The 26,305-nt window shown below is 39.5% G+C and overlaps 1 protein-coding gene across 2 annotated transcripts; it reads left to right on the top strand.

The window, feature by feature from the left end:
* The first annotated feature begins 659 nt into the window (after positions 1–659).
* LOC119788300 (beta-1,3-galactosyl-O-glycosyl-glycoprotein beta-1,6-N-acetylglucosaminyltransferase 4-like) lies at positions 660–22,359 on the top strand. Of its 2 annotated transcripts, XM_038292556.1 has the most exons (3): positions 660–1,236; positions 20,606–21,912; positions 21,943–22,359. In XM_038292556.1, exon 2 carries the CDS (start codon positions 20,607–20,609, stop codon positions 21,894–21,896), a length of 1,290 nt encoding a protein of 429 aa, XP_038148484.1. In that variant the 5' UTR covers positions 660–1,236; position 20,606; the 3' UTR covers positions 21,897–21,912; positions 21,943–22,359. The 2 variants fall into 2 exon arrangements, with proteins under 2 accessions (XP_038148484.1, XP_038148483.1); XM_038292555.1 differs by having other exon boundaries at positions 661–1,236; positions 20,606–22,359.
* Positions 22,360–26,305: the final 3,946 nt, after the last annotated feature.

Raw genomic sequence — 26,305 nt, 5'->3', positions numbered from 1 at the left:
TCTGTAAAGGTGAACTGGTAAGTCCCTCCTGTAGCTAAACATCCCCATACCAGGACACTTCCAGCTTAATAATTCACAACTATGATGTTATTTCTCTGTAATGCTGTTTTAATCCTGATATCAATAAATAAATAGAAAAAAGAAATAAAAAAAAGGCTTCTGTTCAATAAAATCGACTCCCCAGAGGTTCTGTTTTCTTTAGAAAATGGTCTGACATATGTTTGGTCCAAACAGTAGTTTCAATGTAGAGCGTTTAGTTTTGTGATTGAACCAGGAAACAGCACTCGTTCATTCCACTCTGCGTGGAATGAGTGGGTGTTTACTTTATGAGTTGAATTGCTGCATAAACTACTTTTATAGAATGTTATAATCTACTAAGGTGCGTCTGTAAGATCATGTGTAAGATAATACTGCCAATAATTAAATACCTTTCTGTATGTCCTTAAGTTTCCAGCCCCCCCCCCCTCAGACAAAGACCCATAAAGGATGCGCTTATTTTAAGCAGAAACAATGAAAACATTGGAAGCGGACGTTTCCCTTCATTTGTTGATCCTGTTTCCTTTGCCTACACCGATCAATGGATTTATCAGCGCTTTTTCTCTCACTATATCAGCCCCTTTATGCTTCCCACCATGGCCCCTCCCACCCCTGCTGAAAAACTTATTCCTGCATCTCAGAAGATCTGGATGCTTTTGATGACTTCTGGAGGTGGGATCTCTTTCACCTCCATATAATCATCCCAAACTCCGCTTAAACCTGCTCTTCGGCTCATTTATTCATCCTTTTAGACTCATAAAAGTCGGATTTGTTCATACAGTCGATGTGGGCAAAGGAAACGCATCTTCTCTGAAACGCGCTTTTATGGATCATCTAACCCCTCCCTCTTTCCGGGTTACAGTAACACATTTCTTCTCATCTCATGGCAAACACGCCGTCATTTCTTATAAATAGTCCCCTTCAATCCTTCCTTCGTTATCCTTTAAAGTAAAACTGATGAGAAGTAAGCGCAGAGATGACGCCGCGGTTTAACTTTAGTGCGCGTAAAAAAGAAGGGGCGCAGGGAGCGAAGATGTCCACTTTTGGTGTTTTCTTCTCGCCGTTGCTGAATTTGAGACCTTGGATCTGATTTTTGGGTGTTTGGCCACCAGGCAGCAAACAACTGGAGCTGATCTGGTTTAAAACTTAAAGGATGACTTGATGAGACGGTTTGCAAAGAGCCAAATATACCAAAGCAAGGTGAGTGTTTGATTTACTGAAAAAAAAATAAAAAAAAATTCACAAGAGTTCTAGGTAAATAGATATAAAAGTTCAACAGTTATTTTTCGTTTGTTAAAAAGCAAAAAATATATTTTTTATTGATCCAATGAAAAAGTGCCATCATTTTGACACTTTTTCAAAATGATGGCAAGGTCAATATGATGGCATTGTATTGTACTGACCTTTTTATTTATAATGTCACTGACTTGATTGATAAGTTTGATGTGCCAGGAAATAGGTAAAAACACACCTATTTATAAGAATAATCTGTATGAAACCATCCTAAGAGACTGAATCATCCATTGGGACTGTGTTAATCTCATGAGTACACTGAACAAACAGTTCAGTGTACTAATGAGTTCAATGTACCAATGAGATAAGCAACAGGCGTCTTATAAAGACTAGCCATACTATTAATTTTTCCCCTTATGTTTTAGCCAAAAACCTAGAAGATCATTCATAAAGTAGAATGAAACGAATGCATGATGTAAATAAAAATCTCAAACATGTGCCCTCCATTTACGTTCAGCCCACTTCTTAGTGTATGCCTGAACACTAGAAATTGAAATGTTGCCTTTTCTTTGTAAAATAATTAAAAGTTCTGTCTGTTAGATGGAGTTTATGAAGAGCAGTTTTTATGTCTGAGTTTCAGTTCAATCTCACTCTGGACTTAAAGTCTTGTAAATAAATTACCATATTTGATCTAACCAAGGTAATAATGGCTCTGATTAGTACAGTAGGGCCAAATTTGTCTCTATATCACAAATAACTATTTAAAATATATAAATGTATAAACAAGATTGAAAAACAATACACTATTTCAAAGAGGAGAGACTTGACTTAGAACAGTGGTTCCCCATCCGCCTCCTCTAGTACCAGTATACCACTGGCCCGCATGTTTTATGTGTCCCTGCTTGCTCACATCTGACCAGTGGCGGCTGGTGGAGTTCTCTCCTGGGGGGTGCTATAAATTCAAAATAGACGTACAACAAAAACCAATCAAACGTATACCAAGTTATCACAACAGTATATTTATATGAATGCCAACAACAAAAAACGTTGTAAAAACACGCTATATAACAAAACATTTCACGTACAAGTTTATTTTTGGTACATAAATGTTGCCCTTCTGAGGTTTTATGAAAGCAAATCTGTGTTTTACATGGGCGAATATTGTGTCACAAAAAATAATGTAACAGTTTAATAATGGAGAAGCCAGAGGAAGGGAAAGCAGAATAGAGCATTAGCCTCACTGCATGCAGTTAGCCAAGCCCTCTTGCTAAATCAGGTCCTGGAAAAGGACTTTCTTGCACCATTCTCTCTTTCTCTCTCCAATGGGTCTTCATCTCCTGCGACTCGACCTGTCAATCACCCGCAAAATGTCTGCACTGTGGCGGGAGGTGGTGAGCAATACACTTCCTGTCACCTCAGGTCGCTGCTTACTGTAGCTGCGCCCTGAGCTCTCCTATATCTTTGTATTGTAGAGGAGCTACTATGCATGTACAACTTTTAACAACAGTCAATGAGCAAACATTTTTGCACCCTCAGAGTCAATGGGTAGTTGGGGTGGCGCCCTAGCTCCCTCTATTGACCAGCTGCCACTGCACCTGACACGAATATATGAGTGATTGACAGGCTGCAGCAGCACTAGGCAGCAGAAGAGGTGATCATTTCAATCAATTGTGCTGAAACAGATGTGAAAAAATGAAGGTGATTGTGGAATAGGGTTTGGAGTCACTGGCTTGGACAGTTTTTATTTCACTTTAGTGAACTTGATTACTCTCTTACTCCTTCTCTAAAGGATCATCCTCCTTTATACCATGTCTTTGAAGCATACTTTTGATTAAAAAGTATAAAGGCTGGGTCACACCGCCTTCATCCATTGGACTCTGCAAGCTCCAAAGCATTTTGTTTTCTTGTCACACTGGCTGCAGCCCATATACTGTAGAGTTTCCTACTAAGCAAACAGGGAGCAGATGTCCCGATCAGTGAAATAGAACTGATAAATGATTTTAATAAATACAAAATATAATGTTTGAAGGAAAAAAATGCATGAGGCCAGGTGATTGTCAGGGAGCTTTTTGTGAAGTTTGCTGCTAAGTTTTTTTTTATATTGATAAAGAGGGGTTAAACCACTATTGGACCTCACAGGCATCCTTGTTGTTCCACTTTTGTTTTTGTTTTTTTAAGCTCAAAGAAGGTCGCTATTTGACTTGATCTTTTTTGTGTTTTCCTGATCTCCTACCATAGCTAAGAAAAAAAAAAAAAGTTTATTATAACGCTTTGTTGACTTTGTATGAAGTAAGAATTCTTCCAAAAGTGCACACATGTAATAGATACTCATAAGAGCATTTTTATGTAAAACTTATGCACATAAACTACTCTACACAGATTTTGAACAGTTATTTGTGCAAATCTAATACAATGAGACCCCCAATAGATCAACAGCATAGGTATATTCTCTCCTACTCCCCTGTGGAGCTGTTTCCGTGCATTCATGTCAACTTATGTCATATGTAGGGTGGAACCAACTTAGAAAACTGTCAATGATTGGCTACTTTTCAGGAAACCCAGCCCAAGAGACATTACTGTTTTCTTCCTAGTGAAGGCTAGTAATGTAATAACCCTTATTTATAGACATAAAAAAGACATGAGTCAAATAGATGTAATCATGGGCTATCATAAAACCTGCATTTACTACATCTATGAGATACAATCTTTTTTTTTCTCCAATTTTCTCTGAGAGATACATTTAAAAAAAGTTCCCCTGCACCTGGTGGCTGCAATTGAAGACAGCTGGGAAGAGCATGGCATTGATTAGCCTAATGAGTACCCCAGCTTACATTGCTGGCCAGCTATAAGTAAAACCCTAAGTTTAAAAAGTTAGATTATTTAACATCTATTTTTTTTGCCAACCTACAGTACATCTGGTCAGAGTTGCTTTATAATGACAAAATCAATTTAAATTAACAACTAAAATTGGTTATATACACTTGATGAGGTTAATCTCATACCTAAAGCACAAATGGGAATTATCTTAAATGTCATATATCAAAGTTAGTCCCCATTTTCCAGGACATTATATTTAACTTTATAAATAAAAGGATATATATAAAGTAAAAGCTGGAGACAGTGGAATTATGATGTAAGGACTTCAAAACAGATCTGCAGAAGCTGACAGACAGCATTAAGCTCTTTATCTCTCCTCTTCTATCCCTGTTTGCATAGAGCCATAAAAAAATGATATACATATAAAGGGGTTAATATTCTCTAAATTAGGTCTTCATGAAAAGTCAGCCTAAGATTACATATGTTTCTTGTTTGTACAAGAATCATACATTCTACAGCAAAAGTAAACTTGCTCCATTAGATCATCTCCATTGAAATTATTTCATTAAACAGTGGCAAAACATTTTTAATTTTATACCTACATTACCTAAAATGTCAAATCTTTCCAGCTGAACAAATTAAATTTTATTTGTTAAGCATGTGGTTTTCACCACATTCCTCTTGAATAATTCATATTACCTGTTATTTGCTACAAAAGGACACAAGGCACCAGGAAATCCCCAAGCCTGACCATCTTTGACAGGTCATTGTTGGGATTCCTATTGCTCCGGTTAGCTTGGCAACCCAGCAGCCAGACTGGCCTGTCAGTGACCCTAAGAACAATGTTCAAAAGTATGATTGTAGTCTTGATGAACCAACTACATAGACCACAATAGGAACATAATTTTCACATTTTGAACCAAGAAGACAGGTGGTTTGAAAGGGGTTTGAAGTAAGCCATTTATGTTCAGTAAAAAAAACAACCTTAAAGAGAGGGGGTGGACTCAGGTTTCAGCTCTCAAAAACCTACACTACTATGGGATAATTATCCTGCCATAATGCAAGAGCACATAATTTCAAATATTTTCTCTTCTCTCTCAAATCTTTCTTTCTTCTCTCAGATTTAATGCTTCTTGCACAGATATTTTCTCCTCTCGCTTGCCTCCTTCTCTTCGCGCACAAACCGCGCTCTGCTCGAGTCTCAGTTACAGTTTTTTTTTGCTCTCTCTCAGATTGGATCGGATCGTCGCCTAGCAACCTTTCCAGCCAATAGAACGACAGCCTCGGAAAGGGTGCGCTTGTCTAACTCTACTGAGTGTGCCTGTGATAAACCTTACGGACAATAAATTGTGAAATAATAAAGGGCGATTCAAGAATCACCAATGAAAAGTCACTTAATTTCTGCTCGAGGCAGAATTAGCATCTGCCCCGACTAGCAAACTTTTTCTTTTTCTTTTTTTGACGAGCAACTCTGAGGCAGGAGTTTTCTGTTCACATCACATCACGTCTGAAAATGGATAGCTTTTAAATTAAAAAGCCATTTTATTGTTGGTAAGGTTTATCACAGGCACACTCAGTAGAGTTAGACAAGCGCACCCTTTCCGAGGCTGTCGTTCTATTGGCTGGAAAGGTTGCTAGGCGACGATCCGATCCAATCTGAGAAAGAGCAAAAAAAATCTGCAAGCAGAGCCTACAGGTTTGCGAGTGGAACTGAGACCTGAGCAGAGTGCGGTTTGTGCGCGAAGAGAAGGAGGCAAACGAGAGGAGAAAATATCTGTGCAAGAAGCATTAAATCTGAGAGAAGAAAGAAAGATTTGAGAGAGAAGAGAAAATATTTGAGAGAGAGCGCATGTTTTCAGTGTGAGCATTATAAGTTTTGAGTGCAAGAAGATGAAATTCTTTTCTCAAATTGAAATTATGTGCTCTTGCATTATGGCAGGATCATTCTCCCATACACTACCGTTCAAAAGTTTGGGGTAACATTGAAATGTCCTTATTGTTTATGGAAAAGCACTGTACTTTTCAATGAAGATAGCTTTAAACTAGTCTTAACTTTAAAGAAATACACTCTATACATTGCTAATGTGGTAAATTACTATTCTAGCTGCAAATGTCTGGTTTTTGGTGCAATATCTACATAGGTGTATAGAGGCCTATTTCCAGCAAATATCACTCCAGTATTCTAACTCTAACTCTAATTGATGATTAGAAACCTTGTGCAATCAAGTTCACACATCTAAAAAACAGTTTAGCTCGTTACAGAAGCTACAAAACTGACCTTCCTTTTGAGCAGATTGAGTTTCTGGAGCATCACATTTGTGGGGTCAATTAAATGCTCAAAATGGCCAGAAAAAGAGAACTTTCATCTGAAACTCGACAGTCTGTTCTAGTTATTAGAAATGAAGGCTATTCCATGCGAGCACAAAATAAAGTTGTCCAACCCCAGATCTACAATAGTAGTAATTCAAGATTTCCCCACTTTCTTTGATGGTCCCTTGCCTGGTACCCCACAATTTCTTTTTAAACATCAATCTTTGTACTAAAATATTCTTTCTGTCATGATTTGTGGACATTAAAATCTAAAGAGAAGCGTCATTTCCTGGTCAGACCTTTTAATTCAGTGAAAGGTTGGAGTCTGAGTAAAATAAAATGCTAGAGGGGGTCACTCAAGTGGCTGTAAGTTGGAGGGGATTTTGCTAGGAGTTGGAAGGAAGAAGGCTTCTATTCGGCTGGCATTCGGCTGGGAAGGGACATTTTAAATGGCTGCTACTGCATGTCTGCATTTGCCTTCAAATCCCAGACTCAAAGGCACACTTCTCAGTTGGGGTTGCAGATCTCTGCATCTCCTCCTTTGTTTCCGTGGGCCTCTTGGTTGTGTCCCTTATAAATATTCTTCTGGTTTAGCAAGTTAGATTGAACTAACAACTTCGTCTTGGTAGGTTTGTGTTTTTTGATAATCTTGTCACTGACTGAACCATGCTTTGTCAGGGCATGAAGCTTAGGGTATTGTTAAGTAACTATTAAGGACTTGTTAAGTCCTGTTTGAAGCTGCACCGCAAACATTATCTCTCACTTATCTTCTGTTTTCTGTTGTCTTCGTGATGTTTATTCTTAAAAAAATCTTAAGAGGTTTGTTTGAAGTAAACCTGCTGTGATAAACAGTACATCAGTTATTGCATGATGGATTAAATGAGCTTTATAGTCTCTGTTTGCATGCTTGACTATTTCCTTGTGTGTCCTCCTCTTTCTAACCAAGAAACTGGATGAGCCAAGGTTTCATTGTGGTGAAATAGTCTCCTCTCACCCCTCCCGTTTTTGTTTCCTTAAGTAAACAGGAGTGAATTCTTATGTCAGGGACTTGCCAGGGGCATAGTCTTGTTATGTTCCTCAGAATGTAATGCACAAGCTCAGAAGAGCATCAAAGAGAAGCAACCCAGGGATTTGGAAAAACAGAAATGGAATTGGTTGCCAAGCTGAATGGGACAGATGCAGTGGGAGCACTTTGGATTCAAACCAAATAACCTTGGCGAAGCACCCAACCTGTGTGAGATGCTTTGTCAGACTTATCGATTCAGCCGTCTCCCTCTTCCCAACAGTCTATGATCAATGGAGTGTTTAATCCACAAAGATAATACAAAAAGGGCAGAGCAAAATTATTCAACTTATGGAGCAGAGTAGTTTGATTATTCTTTGAAGCAAAGGTAGTTCCAGACGAGGGGATGCCAGTTTTTTTAGTTATTTATTTTTTTTATCAAACATAAAAACTACCAACCATTCCGTAGCTGCAGGATATAGACACCTGCAATAGCAGATGATAACTAAAATTATCTCTCAATATGGCTGAAGCTAAAAGTGTAACTTTTACATTTTGAAACCACTGTTAAGGTAAAACTATAAAGGTGAGGAATAAAATTGGACAAAGGATCCATGTGGTTACAGATTCGTTGCCAGCGCATATCTTCATAAGGTATTGATTCTGTAATATGTCTTTAATAACGGGGTTTTAAGGGATCGTCATCAGCTTAACGGGGACCCTAGCCCCTCTCAGCCCCCCTCTAGAACAACCCATGTTTTGAAAAGATGTTTTAAAGATGTCTTTAATCTAGTTGAAAAAGACTTTTAAGAAAACTGTCCATTTTGTCTGTTTTCCCTAATAATGATTAATATTCTTTTAAGGGTTTACAGAGACTTTATAAACAATTTTATTTATTGTTTTGGTAGTGATTGGTTTTTATTTAATTTTCTGTATTCGTTTGTTTTTTGTTGAAATAAACTTTTCTGGTGCCGAGACATCTTATCTATTTGGGAAATGTCAACAAATGTCCTCCAGTTCGAGTGTTATTTAGTTTCTTTATTATGATGCCATACAAAAATTTGTATTGGTGAAAAAGCCAAGTTAAAAAATGCCTTATTCTGTTTTATAAGCTATAAATTTGATTTTACCACAGTTGTTTTCTATTCTATCATATGATGTTGAGGTTTTACATACACACACAAACATAACACATACACACATATAATATATATGTCTCTGTGTATATAATGAGATATATATAAGGAGAAAGTATTAAAGTAATATTAACCTTGACTTGACGGCCTGAGACACCTAAGTGTAACAGAAGGCATTTCAACCAGGAGAGACTCACACAGAGAAAAGTAGCAATTAGAAAATATTTAATTTATTTGTAAAAGTAACACAATCATATTCTTCAAGATATTACTATCTAAGGAAAACCAGCTAATTGTGAGGACTCATTGAGTCTCTGCGATGCCTCGCACTGAGTATGCATGTGGCGACAGTGGAGAGGAAAATTCCCTTTTAACAGGAAGAAGCTCCAGCTGAACCGCACTCAGAGTGAGCGGCCATCTGCCGAGGCCGACTTGGGTTTAAGGAGACAGAAGCAGATGAAGACATAAATTAAATAAGTTCTTTGGCACTCGGGCCCTTGCATAAGACTTTGATGCTGTGAATAAACATACACTTGGATGAGAAACCCAGAAAAGGATTAGAGTAGCCTTCCCCTGGGGCCCAGATACTGGTGGTGGAATAAAGCAGAGGTTCAGTGGGTTCAGTGAGAATGAGGGAGGAGGTTGGGTGGAGGGGGTTGAAAGTTTGTTTTTGCGTGGGAGAGAGAAGCTGGGCCAAGTGCAGGGCTGTACACAGGGCCCAAGAAATACTGACGTCAAGAGTCAGAACTTCAGGTTCAGCTGCGTGATCCCCAAGAGATGTTTTTAATTCCATTATTCAAATCTGGCAGTTTTCAGAGTATGAAGGAGGAAAAACATCATTGTGACTTTTGAAAAGGCTCGGTTGTGAATTTCTCCTCTCCTGTCTCCAATGACAGACGTTTCAGACATTATAAACCTGATTTTTATGTCATCTTTCTTTTGAAGCTTCTGTCTACAACTGGTTAAAAATGTGTTACAATAGACATTCCAGTTTAATAGAAATAAGTTGGTTGATGATGATGGTTGCTAATATATCCATCCATCTATTTCCTGTCACGCTTATCCCGCGTGGGGTGCTGGTTCCCATCTCCAGCTTTCTACAGGTGATAGGCGGGGTACACCCTGAACATGTCGGGAGTCCATCGCAGGGTACTGATATAACATATTTCTATTATAATCTTACAAAATACTTCAGTAATCATTAATTAAACAACCCAACTTTAAAAAAGTTCAGGCTCACTATCTTCCTTTTCTACTCCCTGCTCTCTCTTTATCTCTCTCCTCACTGCTCCTCTTTCTTTTTGGCCCAAAAAGGAGCTCGGTTTGACTCGGCCTTTTTCTCCCTATCCTGTTTTCCCTGATAGAAATTAAACAATATGCATTTCAACATCATGTTTCAATAAGTTTTATTTGTCATTTAAACATGTTAACATGAAATGAAACTAACCCCTGTCACACCTGGACGATTTAGACCAGCGTAAGCCTGATGTTGAAAAACCTGGCTAAAACGCTGGCATACGTTGGATAAGTGATGTGTACGTTTTGTTTCAGTACTGAACACGCCGAGGCAATCTGAAACACGCCGACATACGGCGAGTACGTCACATATGCCAGCCTATGTGGCTGCTACTCATGTGATCGTTGACATGAGTAACTTGTGCACAACTAATGCATAACTTATCAATTACTTATCTTCAACGCATATCAATATCATCATTTCATGTGCATTACGCTGCCTATCGTGATGCATAAGTTAGGCTGTCATTGGTCATAGGTTCTGGACTCGTTATGAATACGCTATGTATAGGCCCAAAATTAAAAATTTACATAAAAAGTACATTTTTATGTACATTTTTCTGAGACGTCGGCCATACGCTTGCTAAATCGACAAAGTGTGACAGGGCCCTAAAACCTGGTTTCAGAGTGGCCCAGTTGAAAGAATTACATAGTGAAACTAAACATACTAGATAAATATGATGATTTAATCGCATATGTAAGATAAATATAAGTCTACAACATTGCAGCAGTTGTAGATACAAATGGGGCATTCTAAGAGTTTTTGAAGAGCCATGGGGACTCTTGAAATAAGGGCCAGTTACCACAGAAAATTATTTATTATTCTGAAAATTAACCGGATGTTATATTTTGTTTTTGTGCACGACTTCCTGTCCCACATGATCTGTTCCATGCCCTATTGCTGACTACGTTGAGTTCCGCCAGAAATAGGAAACAATACCAACATCTATCACTGGGAAACCAGCGGTGAATAAAGGTTTCATTTTCAGCCGAAGACATTGCTAACACATCAATCGCTTAATGGATGTTGTTTCAGTTGGTGGAAATAGGCTGACGACCCGGGACCGACGGAGTTAAATCAGCTTTGGTCTGATGTTCCCTTGCTGTCTGAGCAGCTCGTTAAGCTGAAATCTTTCCTTATTAAAAATAATTTTTTTTCTCACTGTCATCAACATCTTAAACTGCTCTCCACCTGCATTAGTAGCTGGATGTGTTCTTCTTCCAGGGACTGACAGACTCACGAGGCAATAGCTTGTGTGTGGCAGTTACCATACTGACAATACGTGTTTACTTGCTACTTATTTATGAGATAGTTGAGCTATTTTTCGCTCTTCAAATATAAAACACTTCAGTTTATTGTGAGACCAACATTATTGTCCTACAGTCAGTTTCACTGAAATGTTTTTTAGTTTATATCACAATTCAGTCAATGGATTAAATAATAAAATACAGAGAACATGACCTTGTGTCCTCAATGGTAGTTACGGCCCTGGCCAAGAGCTAAATAAAGGGAATCTTGCAAGATGATTTGCTTCGGAAAAGGTTCAGCCCCCAAGTTGATTGACTGGAGCTGAACAAGGGATATTGCAGTTAGTTTAAGTGATAAGAATTTTCTAGATTGAATTTACGCTTAAACTTCATTAACTTTTTTATACTAACTGTATTTTTACTACATTTCCCATTTTCATTTTAAACCCATTTTGAGTACTGCAATGACATCAGTATAATTTACTGATATACTGAATAACTGCACAGGGAGAGCTTAAATATAAAAAAATGGAAAATAAACCAAAGCTCAGCAAAACAGAATCACTTAGATACTGAAAACTAAAAGCTCAAAGTCCCTAAAGGGAAGAATCATAACAGCATTGTGTTTGAAATTTTAATGTCTTTACCACCTGTAACCCAGCCATCTGTTTGTCTCTCATTTGCAGATTACATTTGTCAAGAGATTGCCATAGTATTGTGCAGTGGTGTAAACGAGTGGGATCAGTTAGGCCATGCACATCTGAACACAGCTACCAAGTGTCATTGTGTTTCTTTTATTAGTCCAGGCGCACTGAGTCCAGGTGGTTAGTGGGTTAGTGTAGACAAATGCATAAAAAACAATTGAATTCGCTCCCAGGAAGTGTTGTGAAAGGGTTTCACCCTGTTTTTAACTCGGGTGTGTCATTCAATCTTTTTAGAAGTGCCTTCTGCTTAAATTTCTTTCACCCTTTCATCTCAGTAATCTTTAATTTAATCTCCTCAAAAGCTGGAACTGTAAGACATACTGCTGGATAGTTCTGACACATTTATGAGCAGATGACCTCAGGTAGTTGTAGTGAGACGGAACTATGCTCGGGACCATAATGAATGAGGATGAACTGCTCTGAATGCTAAATTATGTTATTTACTTACTTATTTATTTACTTACTAATTACAATTGTCAGGAACACCTAAGAGTAACCCATTTCCTCATTTTTCTTTACCAAAACAGCAGAGATGTTTAGGCCTAGAAATAACCAAACTATTTACTCCCTGCATACACCCATGCTACTGGGAATGGAGAAAAAGAAAATAAAACTGGCTTGGTTTTAGAGGAAGTTAGCTTAGACCACAGAACTGAAATATGAAGGGTGTCATTTGCACCATAGGCCTGGTATTACACAACACTTCAGAGAAAGGACAATGCATTGCAATGGGTGCACAGAAAAAAACTGATTTTAATTTGTGTTTTTTTATACAGTTGTAGTTGAAAATGTATATAGGCTTCCATTAAACACAGCTGGCAGTAAAATAAATAAAAATTGACAGAAGTAGTAATTAGTGTTGCACTGATACCGATACCAGTAACGGCGGGGCCTCGATACAACACTAAAATGTTGGTTTCGGTATCGGCGAGTACCATTTTGAGAGCCAAAAGTTTATTCAACTATTGTTACTGATTCCGGGTAGGCAATAAAAAGTTCCTCTGGATTCACTTTGTATTAGTCTGCTCCACAAGGTAAGAAGCAGCTTGACAAATCCATGATGGCAATTATTTTACATCCAAGTAGTATGCAGTTTTTCATATATACACACACATCAATTTCAAACAGATGGTATCAGACGGTATAAAAAAAAAAATGTTTCCTCACCCCTCGTGGGGTGGTATGTGTCATCCTTAAGCTCGGGTCCTCTACCAGAGGCCTGGGAGTTTGAGGGTTCTGCGCAGTATCTTAGCTGTTCCTAGGACTGCGCTCTTCTGGACAGAGACCTCTGATGTTTTACCTGGAATCTGCTGTAGCCACTCTCCCAGTTTGGGGGTCACAGCCCCTAGTGCCCCAATTACCACTGGCACCACTGCTGCTCTTACTTTCCACATCTTTTCTAGCTCCTCCTTCAGTCCTTGGTATTTCTCAAGCTTCTCATGTTCTTTCTTCTTGATGTTGCTGTCGCTTGGGATTGCCACATCTATCACTACTGCCTTCTTCTGCTGTTTGTCGATCAACACGATGTCTGGTTGGTTAGCCATCACCTGTTTGTCAGTCTGGATCTTGAAGTCCCATAGGATCTTAGCTCGGTCATTCTCAACTACCTTAGGAGGTGTCTTCCATTTTGACCTTGGGACTTCCAGCCCATACTCATGGCAGATGTTCCTGTACACTATGACAGCTACCTGGTTGTGGCGTTCCATGTATGCACTTCCTGCCTGCATTTTACACCCCGCTGTTATGTGCTGTATTGTTTCAGGGGCATCTTTGCACAGTCTGCATCGGGGGTCCTGCCTGGAGTGGTAGACCCTGGCCTCTATTGATCTTGTACTGAGTGCCTGTTCTTGTGCTGCCATGATTAGTGCCTCTGTGCTGTCCTTCAGTCCAGCCTTTTCCAGCCACTGGTAGGATTTTTTGATGTCAGCCACTTCTTCTATTTGTCTGTGGTATACGCCGTGCAGCGGCTTGTCCCTCCATGATGGTTCTCCTTCCTCTTTCTTGTCCTCACTTTCGGTTTTCTCCTGCCTGAGGTACTCACCAAGCCATTTGTCTTTGGGGGCCATCTTTCTGATGTACTCCTGGATCTTAGTTGTTTCATCCTGGACAGTGGTCTTGACACTCACTAGCCCTCGGCCTCCCTCGCTACGCTTGGTGTACAGTCTCAGAGTGCTGGATTTGGGGTGGAACCCTCCATGCATTGTGAGGAGCTTTCTCGTCTTGATGTCAGTAGCCTCTATCTTCTCCTTTGGCCAGTTTATTATGCCAGCGGGGTATCTGATGACTGGTAGGGCATATGTGTTGATGGCTTGGATCTTGTTTTTCCCATTCAGCTGACTTTTCAGGACCTGCCTTACTCTTTGTAGGTATTTAGCTGAGGCAGTCTTTCTTGCCATCTCCTCGTGGTTTCCGTTAGCCTGTGGCACCCCAAGGTATTTGTAGCTGTCCTGAACATCTGTTATGTGGCCTTCTGGTAGTTCAACCCCCTCGGTTCTGATCATCTTCCCTCTCTTTGAGACCATGCGACCGCACTTGTCCAGTCCGAATGACATCCCAATGTCGTTGCTGTAGATCCTGGTAGTGTGGATCAGTGAGTCGATGTCTCGCTCACTCCTGGCATACAGCTTGATGTCATCCATGTAGAGGAGGTGACTGATGATTGTTCCGCTTCGGAATTGGTATCCGTAGCCAGTCTTTGTGATGATCTGGCCTATGCAGAACAGCAGCGGGGATAGTGCATCGCCTTGGTATATGCCGCACTTGATGGTGACTTATGCTATTGGCTTTGCATTGGCTTCCAGACTTGTTTTCCACAGCTTCATTGAGTTCTTGATGAAGGCTATTAGAGTCCTGTTGATCTTGTACATTTCCAGGCATTCCAGTATCCATGTATGTGGCATTGAGTCATAGGCTTTCTTATAGTCAATCCAGGCAGTGCACAGATTTGTCTGCCTGGTCTTACAGTCTCGGGTGACTGCTCTATCCACTAGTAGCTGGTGCTTGGCTCCTCTGGTGTTGCTTCCTATTCCCTTCTGGGCAGGGTGCATGTATTGAGCCATGTGCCTATTCATCTTAGCCGCTATGATGCCTGACAGGAGCTTCCATGTTGTACATAGGCAAGTTATTGGCCGGTAGTTGGATGGGGTTGTTCCCTTCTGCGGATCCTTCATGATCAGGATTGTCCGTCCTTGGGTTAGCCATTCTGGGTGGGTCCCATCCATCAGCAGTTGGTTCATTTGTGCTGCGAGGCGTGCATGAAGTGCGGTTAGTTTTTTCAGCCAGTAGGTGTGGATCATGTCGGGGCCTGGTGCTGTCCAGCTTTTCATACCTGCCGCTCTTTCTTGGACATCTGCCGTTGTAATGGTTACTGGTTCTTGTTCTGGGAGATTGCTGTGATCTGTTCTTAGATCTTCAAGCCACTGAGCATTGGTGTTGTGGGATGCCTCCTTCTCCCATATGTTTCTCCAGTACTGTTCAGTCTCAGCCCTGGGTGGATCTGATCTTGAATTACCCTGCCACTGTGAGTACAAGTGTATATATATATATATATATATAATATTATGGGGTTCCACATGGGTCCGTTTTGGGTCCTCTGTTGTTTACTTTTTATATTCTTCCTTTAGTGTATGTTATTAAATCTTTTAATTATATTCGATATCGTTTTACAGATCTCATATAACTGTATACGTCATTTGAGTCTCACCAGCTGTCAAGCTGTTCACCCTTGTCCACTGTTTATCCAAGATCTGTAATTGGCTTTCCATTATAGTGCCTCCTGCTCTATGATCAAAAATCAGTCAGGCTCTTGCTTTAATTGATCAAACTCCAAAGCCCTGTATATTAAATCTAGGTGTAATTTATTAGTTCTTCTTTGGGCCTTGTCTAACGTTCTGTTTTTATGTATAAATAACATCTAAACTCCCACACATGGTCTCCCCAGCTGTATTAAAAAAATAGATTATCAATGCATTTTATTCATTGAGCTTAGATTATTGTAACACTCTATTTCAGAGGTCTACAACCCAAACTGCTCAAAAAGCCACACTGGACCAAAAAAACAAAAAACAAATCTGTCTGGAGCCACAAAAATGTAAAAGTCTTACATAAGCCTTGTATGGCAACACAGGCTTTAAGTGTATTAGCCCACTATAGAAAAGGACCATGTGGGCTTAAATATATATAATAAGCTTTCTTGATTAAAGCTTTATCCTGGAGCAATTGTCACATAGCAGCATAAGGTGAGGGAGGAGCAGTGAACGCTCTCACCACGTGGAATTCATCATCCTTCAACGCACGGCTTAGGTTTTGTTACATTGATGAAATTATAGAAACACGATTAAGGAATCTTTTCACGTGTTTCTGTTGGGAGGAATTGATTGAGTCATGAGGAACCAAGCATGAACTGACATCCATCAGGTCAGAGCTCTCTAACCCCCGAAATCTCACATCCTCCATCACCAGCGTTCCTTGGTGATATTTATATTTTGAGGATTTGGGAAAAAATTTATGAAAACTCACATATCTGCATAAGAGAACTAGCTGTTAGATCTGTGGGCGGTTTTCCATGCTTGCATCAAAACTAGCAGCAGTAGTGGAGTTTTGAGATGCAGTCCATGTCCTAAATCTATCTTTGCTCTCCACTAATTTATCCAGAAGTTCTGCAACAACATTATTTCTCTCATTCCCTTCTTCATTGGTTGGCTGCATATTTAGCCTGCCATCCCTGGAAATGCCTTTCCGACTTACTCTTTTAAATTATTACAAAGCAAAAATGCAGGTAATCCTTCCACATTGATAATGAAAGCAAATGAATCGGTCCATTCTTCTTTGAATCCTCTTTCCTCATCAGCTATCTTACTTTATTTCCCTTTAGGATCCATGGTCCGACACACACTGCGCCGTGCTGAAACGTGTTGCAGGCTTTGAGTGCTCTCTGAGGCTATGATGCAAATTTTCGTTGAAAGAAATGTTTACAGTTATTGTTTAAATTTACTTATTATACAAATATTTCCAACATTGGAAAACATAATGAATGTTTTTCTTGACCTCCTGCACGCCATATTAACATAAAAAAAAAAACAAAATTTATCCACCTGGATTTTTCCACTTCCTCACTGCCCTGGCCGTATCTAGATCTAGACACAGCTAGTTCCTGATTGTCCCTCTTCCGTTGTGGAATAACATAGCGCACACCACGCTTCAAAATTGGGCATAAATCAAAAATATCTGCAACAAGCTCATTGCGACACACTGTTGCGGGGAGTACAACCAGCTCTTAAAGGAATAGTACACCCAAAACATGATTAGCCTTCATTTTCTACTCACCCCCATGCTGAACAACACTCTGGAGTACTTTTTTGATATCTCAAATGCATCTGGAGATCTGGGAGGCTTCTTGCTGTCTGCTGACATTCAAATAATGGAGGTCTATGGCGCCCGAGGCAGAAAGGTCCATAAAAGTCCACAAAAAACGTGTCAATATTCCTCCATACTGCTCGTCCAATGTATTCCAAGTGTCCTGAGTGGGTAGCATCCAGAATTTACTCGAAACGAAGTCATTTAGAATGTTTTTAGAGCATAAACAGTAGTGTATAGGATTTCCTGAAAGCGTGCACATGCACGTTCACGACGCTACGGAAGCCGGCAGACCAAACCAGATGAAAGTGCGCATTCAGCGTCTGTTCTGCCAATAACGCAAGCGTAGAAGAAGAAATGTGCTGTTTACCTGTGCAAAGAAAGAAACAACGAAAGAAAAATGTCTGAGGACTTCAGTGTTGAGGAAGAGCATGAGTTCTTTGCCGAGCTGAATGCGCTGGTTTGGTCTGCCGGCTTCCGTAACGTCGTGAACGCGCATGTGCGCGCTTTCAGGAAATCCTATACACTACTGTTTATGCTCTAAAAACATTCTAAATGACTTCGTTTCGAGTAAATTCTGGATGCTACCCACTCAGGACACTTGGAATACATTGGACGAGCAGTATGGAGGAATATTGACACGTTTTTTGTGGACTTTTATGGACCTTTCTGCCTCGGGCACCATAGACCTCCATTATTTGAATGTCAGCAGACAGCAAGAAGCCTCCCAGATCTCCAGATGCATTTGAGATATCAAAAAAGTACTCCAGGGTGTTGTTCAGCATGGGGGTGAGTAGAAAATGAAGGCTAATCATGTTTTGGGTGTACTATTCCTTTAAGTCTCCACTCTCATGCATCCACTCTGTACAAAATCCTGCAGCCAGACTCTTGACCTGAAGCCAAATCACATAACTCCCATTTTAAATTCCTTACACTGTCCACTAATATAATTCAGGATCCTCTTTAAAAACCTCACATTAACATATCGAGCAATAAACAACCAGGCCACATATTATTTATGTAATCTTCTTTCAGTCCATGACACCAATGCTGAGGAACAGTCTACCTCTGCAGCTAGGTTTAGTTGACTATGTGGACTTTTTTACTTTTTATGATGGCCATATTTGTAACTATTAGCTATTTTTGCAAAACTCCAGCCACAAATAAGAAAGCCTTCCAGCAAATCAGCAAAACATTGTAGCTCTCTTCCAAAAGCTAATAAACCTTGCCTAACTCTTCAAATCTTCATACAAATTGTATTTTTGTTCAAAATGTGAAGACAAGCCATCATATTATTAGGCACTCAATGTAGGAACTACACCCTAATGGTATAAATAGAAAACACATCTGGCTTCCTTCTGCTTTCTCTGTGCAGAAGGAAGCCTGTGTCAGACTTTTGTCATGGTTCTGTAAACATAAAGGGATCCAAACTTCACATATTGGTGTTTATCTACACACATCAAAACAAACACAAGTGATTTTTTTCCAAGTCAAAACACAAAATCACTGAGAGTGGCATTGTGTTGGCATTGTGTTGTATGGGAGGAGGTTGATTGCAGTGAAGTGATCTGTAAAGCAGTTGCTGATCAAAGCAGCCCTATGGAAGGCAAGGCAATTTTATTTGTGTAAGACAAATTAGTATATGCCGGGGCAACAGTGGCGTTGGATGTAGGAGTTTGCCCAGAAATCGAAGGATTGACGGTTCAAGTCCCGGCTCCGACTTTCAGTGTCATTGTGTCCTTGGGCAAGACACTTCACCTGCATTGTCTACTGATGGTGGTCAAAGGGCCCGGTGGGGCCAGTGTGCGGCAGCACCGCTTCTGTCAATGAACCCCAGGGCAGCTGTGGCTACAATGTAGCTTGCCACCATCAATGTGTGAGTGAATGGGTGAATGACTAAATGTAGTGTAAAATGCTTTGGTCAAGTCTCCTGACTTGAAAAAGCTCTATATAAGTACAGGCCATTTACCATATGGACAATTCCAGGATTTACATGAATTAGATAATGAAACAAATACAAAAAAGCAAAATAAAAGTAAGTAAAAATAACATTGCCCCATATGATGAATTATCTGGTCTCCTCTTTCTTCATGTTCTCTTCCTCGGTCTCCAGTAATTCTTATTCTCCTTGCTCCCTCTGTTTTACTCCTTGCCGACAGCTCACCTGTGGTTTATTTATAGTGCTTAGGCTGATTGCAAAGTGAACTAATCTTCTAAAACAGTTTTAACATCTTACAGTGTGCCAGACAGTTGGCATAACAGTGTAAATAATAGCCATGAATGTGTATAGTTTTGCTAGGAGTGTGTTGATCATTTGCAAATTGAGTGTAAAGCAATGATTTGTGTTTATAGTTCTGCAAAGAGTGCTAATCAGTGGATTGTACCAACGTTGAAAGTGTGTGTTACTGAGTGCAAAGCAGTGTGTGTGCTTTACCTTTTGCAAACCCAGTGAGTGGATTTGTTATAAGTATTTATAGTTTAAGAAAATGTGCTATAAAAAAACGACGGTTAGGCTTTATATATTCAGAAAAAATATAAGACGCAATTTAACATTGTTTTCATTTGAATTTTGTGTTGTGATTTTATTGCCATTTTATCTTTTTGTTTTTATTTTAGGTGGTATTTTCTTGGTTTTCTGTTTAGAGCTTCATGATTGTTTTACCTGTGAAAGGCTCTCGATAAATATACTTTACTTACTTTCTTGTTTTAGTAGAGGAATTTTATTTTGTCCCAGTGTTTTCAGCCAGGGCGTCTTTATTTGCTCACTGTGTCAACACAAATAATTTGTTCCTTTTTTGTTTAAAAATAAGACTCATGGTTGTTGAACAATCTTCCTTCTCTAGGCTACACTTCCTTTCTTTAACAGACATGCTGACAGAAGCCAGATAGTGGATCACAAGACTGCACTTTTGTAATAATTATAGGGGCATTAAAATTTATACTTGTCTATGCAACAGACAGTCTGTGTTAAACAACTTAACTACAAGACAAATGGCATCAGATGCATTAACACGTCATACGGATAATTACAATTTTATCCCTTTGAAAAATTAAATGTTTAATTTCAATATTGAACAAACCAGCCAGCTGTAATCTACTGTTAATTCTAACTACAGACATTAAACATGTGCAACCTAAAATGCTCGCCCTGAAGTCTTTTGAGGAAATGACTCTCCCTATCTTAGCTATGCAGAAATAAAATTATTTCCCGCCTGATTGAGACACAACGAAATTAAATGTGGTTCAAAGTATGCCTCTGTCAGTGCCACAATAATGATGAGGGAACAGAAACAGAATTCAACAATTTTTTTAACAAATCCAAAGGTTCAAAATGGACATGCAAAAAAAAAAAAAGAAAAAAACCTATAATTGTCTGGTTTTAGATCCTTGTTCTGCTCTCAGTCACACTAGAAGGGTTTTAAGTTTGTGTTTCAGGTCCTCAAATGTTTCTTTTTGTTTCCTCACAGAATGACTTCAAGACGTTTCCTGCTGAAGCTTGGAAAAACGTTTCTCACCTCTTTCCTCTCCGCTCTGGCATTAGCTTTCCTGCTGGTCAGCATCAAGTATATCTACATTCCCGCATCTCCTTCACAAGACCCGATCATAGAGCCATTTGTCAAGCACAACATCAGCTGTGAGGGTATTTACAACATGGACCCGGTTGAAGTTGGGAAATCCCTCATCATCAGAAGGAAAACGATAGAGGAAGGTAGTGATGAAAGTCTGATCAAAACCACGGAAGACTGTCCCTTCTTCATGAAGCACAGAGGTTACGGGAATATGTGCATTTCTGAGGAGGAGAAAGATTTTCCTATTGCATACTCTTTGGTTGTACATAAAAATGCTTGGATGGTAGAGAAACTCCTCAGGGCAGTGTACTCTCCCAGTAATATCTACTGTATCCACTATGATCAGAAGTCATCGGCTCAGTTCATGGCTGCCATGGAGGGTTTGGCCCGTTGTCTGCCTAACGTTTTCATCTCCAGCAAACGCGAGGCCGTCTACTATGCAAGTATCAGCCGGTTGAAGGCCGACCTCAACTGCCTGTCTGATCTTCTGGTATCAGAGGTCAAGTGGAAGTATGTCATCAACCTTTGTGGCCAAGATTTCCCGCTAAAATCCAACATGGAGCTGGTGTCAGAGCTCAAGTTATTAAAGGGCTCCAATATGTTGGAGACGAGCAAACCCAGCGACCTCAAGAAGGAGAGGTTCCTTTACCATCATGAGCTGCAGGAGGCCAGTTTTGAGTATAAAAAACTTCCAGTAAAAACACAACAGGAAAAGACACAACCGCCACATGGCATAAAGATGTTTATTGGGAACGCCTACTTTGTGTTGTCACGTGAATTTGTTGAGTTCACAAATTCATCGGCTGTGGTGAAGGATTTCCTGGCCTGGTCAGAGGACACTTACTCTCCGGATGAACACTTCTGGGCCACACTTGTACGACTTCCAGGTGTTCCAGGGGGGTTGCCCAGATCCCATCCTGATGTCACAGACCTGATGAGCAAAACGAGGCTTGTAAAATGGCATTACTTGGAAGAGAACCTTTATCCGCCGTGTTCTGGGACACACGTGCGCAGTGTTTGTATTTTCGGTGCAGCCGAACTGTATTGGTTGCTGAACTATGGCCACTGGTTTGCCAACAAGTTTGATCCCAAAGTGGATCCTGTTCTGATTCAGTGCCTAGAAGAGAAACTGATTGAGAAACAGAAATTATTACAAAAACAGACTACTTTGATTTGTCCAAAAGGTTAGCTAAGGAGCTAAAAATCAATCTTTTAACTTTGTTAATAAACCAAAACATTTATGCAGATGTGTGATTGTATAATTTAAATGTCTTCCCATTTATATATTTGACTGGTTTAGTTCCACTTTCTTTGTTTTGGAAAGACTTTGTGCCTTCTCTAAATGATATTTTCTTTCTGTAATTGGTCAGAAATCGGAATCTCAGGTAATATCCCAGGTATTATATACTGGTTAATAAAGACAAGAAAGACTGTGACTACAAGTAAGGATATTCAGACACTTCAAGTAACAGCTTTGCCAGCTTGTCACCTAATTGTGGATTTTTTAACTTTTGATATAAGATGATTCTAAACAGTGATTAAAAAACCTTAACAATAGATTTTCTGATTAAACCCTTTTGGAAATGTTGAACTATCCATGACCTTGAATACAGAATAAGGAATCTGAAAATAAAGTCTCTTACCATAAGTTATATCTGCAGTGTTTCTGTCATTGTTTGATGTTTGAAGGAATATTACAATTAGATCATCCAAATTTAGTATTTAAACCAAAATATATACTTATATGACCCCATAGAGACACACAACTACTTAACATAATGTCTAAAAGGAAAGAGCAAGGTAAACTGTGTGAACAAATGCTGTGGTTGACTGTGGTTGGAAGAAGGGCCTTAGAGCAGGATAAGGCACGCTAGTTCTTGGAATCACATGAAACCAGTGAGACTTTATTGGACATTAGAACCCTATAGCTCTAAAAATAAAAAATAAAATCTGCAACATCTCTCATCTTTAGTTTACAGTGGTTACAGGACTGATGAGAGGACACCAACAAAGGACACACCTGTTAGAGTTATAATTATGAAATTATTGTGTGGGCATATGAAACATTGAATAAATAAGATGCTACATTTCTGTCCTGTGATTCAATCAGGAGGGTCATAAACTTTTATGACCTGCATCCAGTAGGTCATGAGGCAGAGTCACGCTGTTGTGTGACTTCCATCCAGCCAGATGGTCATTTTACAATGTCTTATGATCTGCATCCTGCCAGATAATCATTACAGGGTTTTCTGTTTAAGACCCACCCATTTGTTTCTGCTCTGTGAATAAAAGACTCTGCTGTTCTGTTGGGGGTCAGATTGTTGCTGGGATGTGAGCAGCAGCCTTTCTCATTCCTGCAGGAAAAGCTCTATTTCAAAAATCCTTTGTGTGCTTCAGATTCATTTTTGTCATATATGAAATATGAACTCACAATATTTTGAATCTAACACCTACTGAGCCAAGCTCGAATTTTCTGAACTTTGGAGATGCCTCAACTTCCTAATGGAGATCAACAGAGATTACACATCTGGCAAAGAAGGGAAAGAGTTTCCAGCTAAACAATTAGTCTAAAAATAAGCTCATAAAGACCTAAGTGGTAGTTCATTAAAAGCTGACATGTTTTAATTTATGATGATTGGGATTTTTCTCTTGCCAAATGAGTTCATGCATTTGTATTCAGTATCTAAATTTATTCTTTTATTATGTGTATCTACTTTTGGGCCTTAATCCAATAAAGATTTGCTTGTATAGGAACCTGCAAGTTTGATTGCATGCAAAACTGTTTTAAAAGCAAATGATGATTATCAGAACATGCAAAATACTGGGAGGATATGAAAATGTGCAAACTTAAGACCCAAGTCTAAAAGATATTCCAGGTCTGGGTTGTGGATCAGTACTTACCAAATTTGAAAGTCGGTTGCAAACTTGTGAGCAACATTTCGGTGGTTGTTGTGGTGAGAAGGAGGCTTAATCTTTTACAAATGTATCAACATATTTGAACTGTCAAAAAAATAGAGACATATTTTCTATCAAACAGTTGTATTTTGGGCAAAGGCTCCCTGCAACTCTGCACTTTTTGGTGTCTGGATGCATTTTCTAGCATTTTATTGTCCCTCCCAGAGTAGTATTTTAGGTATGCTATCCAGTGCATGAGTCCTTGTAGAGGTTGTGGGGCCAAAGGTGTTGCATCATCTTGCACTTGTCTGTTCATACTTTTAATCAAAATCATCATATCAAGTAAAAAAAAAGTGGCTTTCAGTAAGCCTGTATTTTGATAAAGCAAATAATTTATATAAGAAATTGCAGCACTGATGAATATGTAGGTACTCTTATTCCACTGAGGGGCATTTCTCTGTGTTAATCTGTGGTAAAATTAATTAATAATTAGATTATATTATGAGGAAATTTGCTTGTCTGTGTATTCCACTGTTTTCTCTGTGCTTTTTAAACAGCTGTGGTGCTGAAGACTAACAATCTGAACCAGCCTTTCTCATCTATATCACCTTTGATTAGATGTTATTTTTTTTCAAATGGTTTTATGTGTCTGTTGTATCTGGAACGGGGATGTGACAGATGTTTTTAAGTTAAATTGCTTTCAGGTTCAGAAACAGAGTGCTTGACTGGTTGTGACAGGTTGAGTGAACCAGATGATAGCTGCTCTGCTTCAAAGTATTTTTTTTATCTGTGATCAGTCCTGATAATTCATTTTTAATTTCACATAAACAGAAAAGGTACATTCTCTGCTCCTCTGTAAGCATTTTCTTCACACAGTGACTACAGCTGCCATCTGTGAGCAGCACTGTTGCAAGTTCTTGCTGCTTTATGGTCAAGCAAATTAAATCCACTAATTTCTTGCTAACAGCAACACAAAACCCTTTCTTAAATAGGGAAGATCACAGGGTTGTGGCCTCTTAAATTAGGGAACTGTGCTCCATTTGGCAGGTAAATATTATATCCTCTATTGAACAAATTTGTTCTGCATTTTCATAAATGCACAGACATTTATTCTAAAGCTGAGAATAAAGGAATACAATTGAGGAAGTACCAAAGGCCATTCAAATTGTTGTGGTGGCATTAGAGCAGGACCTCTGTCACATATGTGCTGCTGTCATAGTTGCCTAGGGAACAACACGCCAGAGCTCAATTCGAGTACTTCAATTAATATTGACACTTGGCCATGGCAGAAGGGCATCCCTGATCGACATGGTCGCTATCCGAATAGTGATCCAGCAAGTGTTACAGCGTTTGCCATCAGAGACTCTACCTGACCATATCCAAAGACAAACTTTACACCCAATGATTTAAGGGCTGAGTATACTCCCTAAGCAGTGTGAAGCATGTCGCAGGTATGACGCAGATATTTTTGATTTATGCCCAATATTGAAGGGGGTCTGCGCTATGTTATTACACGCCACAACTCAAGAGGGACAATCACAAACTAGCTAGGATTGTGGGTATCAGTAGAGCTTTGTTTTGGCTTTGGGTGCAAACCAACAGACCCTGCACAGAGATACAAACTAGCGTCTACTACAGCCAGACTTTCTGCCATTAGGTACCAAACAGGAAATACACATAGTGAATAGCGGATGTAGAATTGACCAATCAGAGGCCTCCTTTCTCTCCTCCCTGAGAAGCTATCTGCGGCACTGTCGCAGTTAACGCAGATAACTGTGACACACCTGAAGATGACCTGGTTTCTGAGCATAAACCTGACTTAATGCTCCTAAGGGAAGGAGGTCGTCTTTCATTGAAAGATGCACTGCAAAAACGATCTAAAAATTTGTAAAAAATGTCTTAAATTAAGTGTATTTACCCTTAATTTGAGCAGGTAAATAAGATAGTTTGCCAACGGAATGACCAATTTTACTCTTAAAATCAGATATTTAGATAATATGCACTTGAAATAAGACAATTGTGTTTTAAGTGTAAATTGTCTTGTTCCATTGGCAAAATGACTCCTTTACCTCCTCAATCCAAGAACAAATGCACTTATTCTAAGAAAAAATTACTTATCTAGATTTGGATTTTTTCCAGTGTGGCATCCTGTGTTAGGATGCCAAAGGATGCAAGACCAAAAGACTAGGGATAATTTTCAACATATCCTACCAGCTGTGTATACACAACAAGTGTGGCAAGTCTGCCATGAAAAGGCAGGCTATACATTATAGAAAAGACTCTTGAATTGGTGACAAACCGTTTTTACTGGCCTAAGCAGGCAGAAGCAGTCAAGGCCTTATGCTCCTCTTTTCCAAGGTGCCTCTTACATCAACCCCTCTAGACCTCTGGCTATGGATTTTCTAATGCTACTTCTGTCGACAAATGGACACCAATATGTGCTGTTGTTGATGGATCAATTTACCAAGTATGCCTGGGCTATTCCTACCTGCGATCATCTGCTAAAACCACAGTTAAGGCCCTGTGGAAGCATGCTATTCGTCTGGTAGGTAGCCTTCAGAGGCTTCTTTCGGACCAAGAAGCTACTTTTAAATCAGCCATCTTGACAGAGTTAACCTGGGCAGACACTGTATGATTTTTTTCAATCATTGCATGCAGCTACAGCTCACATTGTAAAAGGAAGTTGCAGGGTTTCTTTGTACA

The sequence above is a fragment of the Cyprinodon tularosa genome, unplaced genomic scaffold (genome assembly GCF_016077235.1).
Source record: "Cyprinodon tularosa strain WSP-4 unplaced genomic scaffold, ASM1607723v1 ctg313, whole genome shotgun sequence".
In the NCBI taxonomy this organism is placed as follows: Eukaryota; Metazoa; Chordata; class Actinopteri; order Cyprinodontiformes; family Cyprinodontidae; genus Cyprinodon; species Cyprinodon tularosa.
Note: the sequence above shows the minus strand (reverse complement) of the source record. Positions and strands in the feature narration are given on the sequence as shown.

Excerpts from the sequence above, each read along its gene's own strand:
- LOC119788300 (XM_038292556.1), top strand. The coding sequence starts at position 20,607 with ATGACTTCAAGACGTTTCCTGCTGAAGCTTGGAAAAACGTTTCTCACC.